The sequence below is a fragment of the Crotalus tigris genome, unplaced genomic scaffold, assembly GCF_016545835.1.
Source record: "Crotalus tigris isolate CLP2741 ecotype Arizona unplaced genomic scaffold, ASM1654583v1 scf7180000017614.5298720, whole genome shotgun sequence".
Classification (NCBI taxonomy): Eukaryota; Metazoa; Chordata; class Lepidosauria; order Squamata; family Viperidae; genus Crotalus; species Crotalus tigris.
The window spans coordinates 1,159,444-1,167,860 of record NW_024096513.1 but is presented as its reverse complement, the minus strand read 5'-3'; the positions used below and the strand labels follow the sequence as shown (position 1 = coordinate 1,167,860).

At 36.1% G+C, this 8,417-nt stretch overlaps 1 protein-coding gene across 1 annotated transcript; it reads left to right on the top strand.

Annotated features, from left to right (window-relative positions):
* Positions 1–366: 366 nt before the first annotated feature.
* On the top strand, positions 367–4,028 carry LOC120300761 (vomeronasal type-2 receptor 26-like). The gene is made up of 4 exons (XM_039327198.1): positions 367–1,167; positions 1,328–1,549; positions 2,187–2,313; positions 3,130–4,028. Exons 1-4 carry the CDS (start codon positions 367–369, stop codon positions 4,026–4,028), a joined length of 2,049 nt encoding a protein of 682 aa, XP_039183132.1.
* Positions 4,029–8,417: the final 4,389 nt, after the last annotated feature.

Below are 8,417 nucleotides of genomic sequence, written 5' to 3'. Positions count from 1 at the left end.
TATAGTTTAGAAAAAAGGAAGAAAGATTTGACTGGCAACAAATGTTTGACTCTATTCAAAATGAAGCAAAGTTGTTGTGGTTTAAAGGATTTTGACAAAAAGAAAAGAGAAATATGGATTTGAACAGATTTCTTTATTGTTATTCTTTTTGTAGAAATTGTTTCAGTTTTTCATAGACCAGTATTGTTTACTTTAAATGAACAATGGACATTCAAACCATGATCCAAGTCCCCATGATCTAAAAAGGCAATCACAAAGACCGAGAGATGTTTCTTACAGTAAATATATGTGCATTTTTTTTAGCTCACATATGGTTCTTTTGCTTCTGAACAAAACAACCCAACCCGATTCCCTTCCTTTTATCGCATGGTCTCAAATGAAGCCCATCAGTATACAGGAATTGTCCAGTTACTGAAGCATTTTGGGTGGACCTGGATTGGACTCATTGTTTTGAGAGATGAGAGTGGAGATCATTTCTTGAAGATCTTGGAACTTTTGTTTTTCCAGAATGGAATCTGTTCTGCCTTTATACAAAGAATCCCAGGCCAAGGTCGTTTGCTTTCTTTCTCTGAAATTGATAAGATATCATCAAGCATTTATAAATCTTTCATGGACAACAATGCCAAAATATTTGTTATGTATGGAGAAACTCTTACAGTGATGTGGCTGAGTACATTAATGTTTCAGATAGATTCTTCTTATTCAGAAAACACATCCGTTGGAAAGTTGTGGATTGTAACTGCACAGATTGATTTCACAGTCATGGGCCTTGTAACAAGCTGGGATTCAGAAATATTCCAAGGCACCATTTCCTTTGAAGTACCTTCAAATGAACCATTAGGGTTTCAGACATACCTTCAGAACCTAAAATGCTGCTCAGCACATGATGACCATTTTTTAAAGGATTTTTGGGAGCAAGCTTTCCATTGCACATTTTCAAATTCCAAAGGATCAGTGGAGCACAATAAAGCATGCACTGGTGAAGAGAAGTTGGAAACACTTCCAGGTTCTGTTTTTGAAATGCAGATGAGTGGCCACAGCTACAGCATCTTTAATGCTGTATACCTTTTGGCACATGCTTTACATGCAATGACTTCATTTAGGTCCCGCTACCAAGCACTGGTGAAAAGGAAAAGATATGCATATCAAGATCTTCAACCATGGCAGGTAATTTCTACATAATTTATTATCAGGAACTTTTTAGTAAGTGAAATAGGGTTGAGATAAAATAGGTAGTAATTGATCAACAAGAAGAACTGTAGTTTGTGTCAATTTTCACATTACATATTACATGTGATGTTTCAGCTATTCTTTCTTTTCCTGACAGCTTCACTGGTTTCTTCAAGGCATTTCCTTTAACAACTCAGCTGGAGAAAGTGTGACTTTTAATGAGAGAATGGAGGTGGCCAATGGCCTTGATATAATGAAGATGGTAATATTCCCAAATAACTCCTTCACTAAAATAAAAGTTGGGAGGATAGATTCCAAAGAAAAGCAGACCTTCAGCTTTTATCAAGATAAAAAGAGTTGGCACAGGCATTTCAACCAGGTACGGTTTCTCAATTTTAATTGGTCATGCCATCATCTGAAAAAAAAATTTGATGGATCAGACATTTCTGAAGATTCTTATATCATCTATCACTGAGAATCTCTCAACAAACACAAGGGGTCTTTAATATATCACAATGATTAATTGCAGTGCTCTTTTTGTTAAAAAAAAAAGGTAGCAGAACTCATACACGTCATACAACCCACCTTGCCTACCCTACAAGGTTTATCTTGTAGTTGGAAAAAAAAAACCTAAAAGACTAGGATTTTGTTCAGGGCAACTCTGGAAAATCCATTGAAAAAAGGTGCCAGAACTCCATTCCGGTGTGTTCTATGACAAAAAAAAGCCTTGATTAATTGAAAAAATACTGCTAATCTGGCACATATGGAACCTGCATCTGCCTAACTGATCTATTTTCCCTTCTCCCTGCCTCACCCCAATATCACTTTAGCCATTCTATGCATCTGATGAAGTGAGCTGTGACTAATGAAAGTTTATGGCTTTTAATAAAATTTGTAAGTTAAAAAGAATGCTACTGGACTCCTTCTGACTTTTTACTAAGCAATATTATGATTTTTGAAATATTATGAAGAAAACCAGTTTTTCTATCCTAAATTATTTTCACATTTATGGACAGGTTCTGCCCTTTTCTCTATGTAGTGATCCTTGCCAGCCTGGATACCAAAAGAAAAAGAAGGAAGGAGAGAAATTCTGCTGCTATGATTGTGCTCCCTGCCCTGAAGGGAAGATTTCACCTGAAATAGGTAATGCAGTACAATAAATATTAACAACCTGCATTAATGCAAGTGAACATGTGTGAAATGTGTTTTTTGTGTTAGTCAGCCAAGAAACTTTGAGACAAGAAATGGATTCCTAGTAAAATGATTTTCAGTGCGGTTATTGGTGAGAAATTAACAGAAGGAATATACTTTGTGTATGTCTATGAAGATTCTCAGTCATCCAGGTCACAGTTGTCCTAAAGGTACAACCTTTTTTCAAAAGGTTCTGAAGAAGCTTCTTGGATGAGAAGTGAAATGACTTTGAGGAAAAACAATGTTCGATTGCCTTTTGAAAAAGCATCTTTGGGATTACTATGACCTGGATGACTGAGAATCTCCATAGACATTCTTCTCATTGGAACTAACCTATTCCCATTGGATGCTACTTCCTTGTATGTTTCTTCTGACATGACCAAGTCTCATTTCCATGGAACAAAGTAGACAAAAACATACACTCGCCCCATAGCCATTTTCACTTCTTTGGACAAACCTTCTTTTGAATAGGTATCATCCCAGTTTGAGTAATGAAATGTCTGCAGGAAACCAGCCATGCTCAGAGAGCAACAAAGACCTCCTCAAACCTTCTTTTCAAAGGAAGAGTGTACTCTATAAACTCTAAGGGCACCAAATAAGTTTTAAGCCTATACTTTCTAAGGATTTGGTTAAATATCAACAGCATACAACAATACGACATAGGATAACACAGCAATGTTCAACAGGGAGGCATTAGGTTGAATAGAACATGGAAATCTCCCTTGGGCAACACATGGTCAATTTTTTAATTTTTTTTCCAATGTCCAGATATGGCTGACTGTTCCCCGTGTCCAGAAGATCAATACCCAAGCAAGAAGCAAGATCGATGTATTTTCAAGACTTTAAACTTTCTGTCTCATAAAGAACCATTAGGGATGAGTTTAGTCTTAGTTGGTATTAGCCTATTTATAACTACAGCATTTGTCCTTGGAACTTTTGTTAAGCACCAAGATACTCCCATCGTCAAAGCCAACAACCGGGAACTTACATTTACACTCCTTCTCTCCCTTCTCCTTTGCTTTTTTTCGCCTTTACTATTTTTTGAGCAGCCCAACAAGACCACTTGCTTTCTTTGCCAAACTGCTTTTGGCATCATTTTTGCTGTGGCTATTTCCTGTGTATTGGCTAAAACCATCACTGTAGTTGTAGCATTCATGGCCACCAAACCAGGGTCCAATATGAGGAAATGGTTAGGGAGAAAACTGGCTAGTTCCATTGTTATTTCCTGCACTCTTGTTCAAGCAAGTATTTGTTCTTGGTGGATGACAACCTCTCCTCCCTTCCCAAATTTGGATATGAACTCTCTCACCAGTGAAATCATAGCAGAATGTAATGTAGGATCTGCTGTCATGTTCTATCTTGTCTTGGGCTATTTGGGATTTCTAGCCATCATTAGTTTTATGGTGGCATTTTTTGCCAGGAAGTTGCCAGATGCTTTCAATGAAGCCAAGTTTATCACCTTCAGCATGCTGATGTTTTGTAGTGTTTGGTTGACCTTTGTCCCTACTTATCTGAGCACAAAAGGGAAGTACATGGTAGCTGTGGAGATCTTCTCCATCCTAGCATCCAGTGGTGGATTGCTGTCTTGTATCTTTTTCCCCAAATGCTACATTATTCTGTTGAGACCTCAGTTAAACAATAGGCAGCAGTTAAGAAAAAACAATTAAGCAAAGTTTATGTATTCCTTATGTGGTATGCATGTATGCATGTATATGTCTATGTGTCTATGTATCTATGTATGTATTTAATTACTTATTATGACAGCTTACATGATGCACAAACCCTCATATTCTACACAAGTATGTTGGAGTGTTTAAACCAGGGAACAATAAGAAGTGGGACTGTTACAGAAAAGATTTCTTAGCCCAGGGGATGAGGGAATTTTAAAAAGATATTCAGACAAACTCCATCTTAACTATGCTGGAGAACTGCCTTAGTAAGCTTTGAAGATTCTGATTATATAAATTATATATGCCACAGACCAGAATTGCAAACAAAAACATAAATAAAAATAAAGTAATAAACAGAGTAAATATTGCAGTAGGTGATAGGTTCTTCAATCAAAGTCTATCTATTTTTACAAGGGAGCATAATTGTATTTAAATAAACCAGAATGTCCTGGGTGCTTTGCCAGGTAAGAAGCTATGAGATGGGTCCTTGAGTGATACAATATAACAGGACATGAGCTTTAGTTTCAATAGCCCTTTATCTGCTCTTGGGGAAATTATTTATACCACCACAGTTATGTGGTATAACTATGTGCTGCTTTGTAAAAAGGAACTTGACTACTCAGGAAAAAAAAAATTCTTAGTTAGAGCAGCTTGGTCCTGTCAGGTTTTCCAAGTCTTTGATAAGTAATTAAGATGGGCTGAGTGCATACTCATAACCCATCCTTAGGAATGCCTCCCTGGAAAAGCCAAGTTGTTGAAGCTTTTATGAGATGGTCCTGAACCATATTGATTTGTAATTGTCCTCAATAAGGAAAAATTCAGACTTGTTTAAAAGGACAGTAACTTGAACTAAAGTGCTGTGATAGAGATCCCTGAATCTGCATTAACCTGAGACGCTGTAGCTCAGGGTTGTCAAATTTGCAATGTCACATGATGTGTTGTGATGTATCACAACTTTTTTCCAGCAATGGGGCAGGCGCAGTTTCAGCATGAGGCATCCAGCCCGCAGGCCAGCAGTTTGACACCTCTGCTGTAGTTCTTCCTCCCTCCCTTGTACTACATGTGGAATGCAAAGCTGTAACTATAATGTAAGAGATAAGGTGGCTCAGTGGCTTAATAATGTTGGAGATGGTCTCAGATTTGGCGATTCAAGCCCTAGCACTGCATGGCAGGTGAGTTCCTGTCACTTGCCTCAGCTTCTGTTCACCTAACAGTTAGAAAACATGTTCTATATGAGTAGATGGATAAGTATCACTTCAGTGGGGAAACAAGCTGGTGCTCTGTTCAGACAGCCAGATTCCTGATGGCTCTGAACCTTCCCATTTGCAGTGCCCATTTGCAAAGTAGCTCTGGGAAGGGAGGGGGCTTGGGTGATGCTGCAGGAAGAGCTGCTTATCTTTCTTTCTGGTGCATAGCCAGCTTCCCCCTCCCTCCATGGCACACTTTGCCATTTCCTATAACAGGGCTGCTTCCTTGGCAAGCCAACCTACTACTCTGCAATAGCATTGTAATATTGAATACTAAAACATAATTATGCACTAACAACAACAACAACAACTTGAAATATAGCTTTTAGGAATTTAGATTGGACCCTTTTCAAGAAGAATACAGAAAGTGTAAAATCTTACGTGGGCACCAAAAAATAGTTGTGCATGAGCCTTAGCTGAACATAGCTTGAATGCTGCTGGAATATGCTGTGCTCCTTTGATGAAGTGAAAAAACTGAACTGCAGCCACTGTTTTTTAAGCATTTTGTATGGTGTACTTTTGGTGTGCACTGTGTTTGATGGAACTATGGAAAACCATGTCCAAATATTTAAAATATTTCCTTTGTTCAATATTCTGGCCATTTATTTTCCAGGCATACCATTTAGATCTCTTTGCAAAGATCAGGAGCTTAGTTTTACCATAGTTGATTTCAAGAGCTTCATCAGAGCAGTAATTGACCAGAGCATTTATACCTGGTTCAAGTCCAATTAATGTTTGTGATAAAAGTACTGTCTCCTCTGAATGCAAGCAATTTGTATGTCTGCTTATGAGTTTTGGGGGTGATGTTCTAATTGTTTTATATTGTCCAGGAGTGGATTTATGTTCAGGTTAAAAAGCAAAAGTTATGGAATGACATGCATGGTCTTTTTAAAATAAAGCTCACAGTTAAAACAGAATTATGTTTAAATGTGTATTATGTATGTGTACACTTGAGAACAAACAACTAAATTTCATTTTTAATGTGTGCCCACAGTAGAAAATGACAATAAAGATAATTTAATCTAATCTAATCCAATCCAATCTAACTGGTCTTTGTTTTTGTTTTTGTTTTTTTAATAAAAATTTTTATTATTTCTTTTTTCATCAACATATGTTAATTTTTCCAATCAACAAGTTGTCTGGAGTTTGCTATGCTAATACATGTTCAATTCCTAATCCTTCATTCTCTTCTCTAACCAAGAATAAAATAAATTCCAAATTTGATAGTAGTCTGTATCTTCTTTATCTTTCAACCTCATAGTTAATCTGTCCATCTCTGCACATTCCAATATTTTCCTAATTATTTCTTCCTCTGATGGCAGTCCTTCATTCTTCCAGTATTGTGCACAAATTATTCTCGCTGCTGTAGTGATGTGTAAAATTAAATATAGTTTCTGCTTATTAGTCTTTTCAGGCATAATGCCTAGTAAAAAAAGTTCAGGTTTAAAATCCATTTGTTCGCCCAATATTTTTTCTAACCATGAATGTATATTTTTCCAATAGGCCTTTGTCTTACCACATGTCCACCAAATGTGGTAATACGTACCTATGTTATGCTTACATTTCCAACATCTATCTGATATATTTTTAAACATTTTTGCTAATCTTGCTGGTGGAAGGTATATGAAGTTGACATTATTAATTTATAGTTTCTCTCCCATAACATTTGCCATTTTTCTAATTCTATATTATAACCACATTTTTTGCCCATTTTATCATTGTTTCTTTCACTTGTTCACTTTCCATATCTAAAATTAACAAAAAGTTATACATTTTCTTAATTAATTTCTCATCTGAAGTTAACAAAATCTTATCAAACACAGTTTGATCCTTGTAAAATCCATACATCTTAACATCTTTTTCATATCTACTTTGTATCTGTAAATGTGCCCACCAGGACAGGTTAATTCCCTGATTTTCCAATTCTTGTTTAGATTTTAATTTCCCATCAATATCTAAAATATCTTTATATGTCCATATTTTTTCAAAGTCTACCAGATTCGGATGTATAAAAGGCCTCCATCGTTGATAACCACCCTGGAATTTTTGAATATATTTTAGCTTTAATTTTTTCCCATACTGTTTACAAGGCATTTCTTATAAAATGATTTTGAAAGTACTTATGGATTCTGTTTTTCCCGTACCATAAGAAAGCGTGCCACCCAAATTGTAAATCATGTCCTTCTAAATACAATAAACTTTTATTTCTGAGTGTTATCCACTCTTTCACCCATGTTAACACAGATGCTTGATAACACAACGTCCATTCCGGCAACCCAAAACTTCAATTTTCCTTAGCATCTTGTAATGTTTTCATCTTTTTTTCAAAAAAGTTTTTATTTTCCAATTATCAATTACATAAACAAAAAAAGAAGAAATTTCACATTTAACAAGATAAAGTAAATACACCTAGATGTTTCCTGCCCACCCCCCCCCAAAACTGCATCCACCCTCTCTTGTACTCTCCCTTACTTCCCTCCTCCTTCTCCCTCCCCTCACCTCTCTCTCCCTTCCCCCTCTCCTCTCACCATCCTACTCCCTCCCTAGCCTTTCTCCTCCTCTCTCATCCCTCTTCGGATACAGTACCGGGGAAATGCCCAAGCAACATCTCTCTCATAAGTTATCCCTTATTATCTTACTTTAATCCTATCATCTAACCTACCTATCCCCCCACCCCAACCCCCCTCCCTCCCAGTCCCAAAAAACCCACCCACCCCAACCTCCCCCCCCCACTTCCCAGAGCTTGGCACAGGGTTTTCAAACATATTAAACAAAATCTACTTAACTTTAACTAATGCAAACTAAATCTAACTAAACCTATCCAACTATACAAATAAGAAAATCAATAAGTTACTTTAACTCAAATACAAAACAAATTTAAACAAATTAAAGAAAATTAACTATCAAAATCAAATAATGCCAAATTTAAAAATCTAACTAAACCTATCCAACTATACAAATAAAAAAATCAATACATTACTTCAACTCAAATACAAAACAAATTTAAACAAATTAAAGAAAATCAATTATCAAAATCAAATAATGCCAAATTTAAAACAAAAATTGTTCATAATCAAAACAATACTTTTAATCATCTCTACTCTAATCAAAGTTTACCCATTAAATCCCATATTTATTT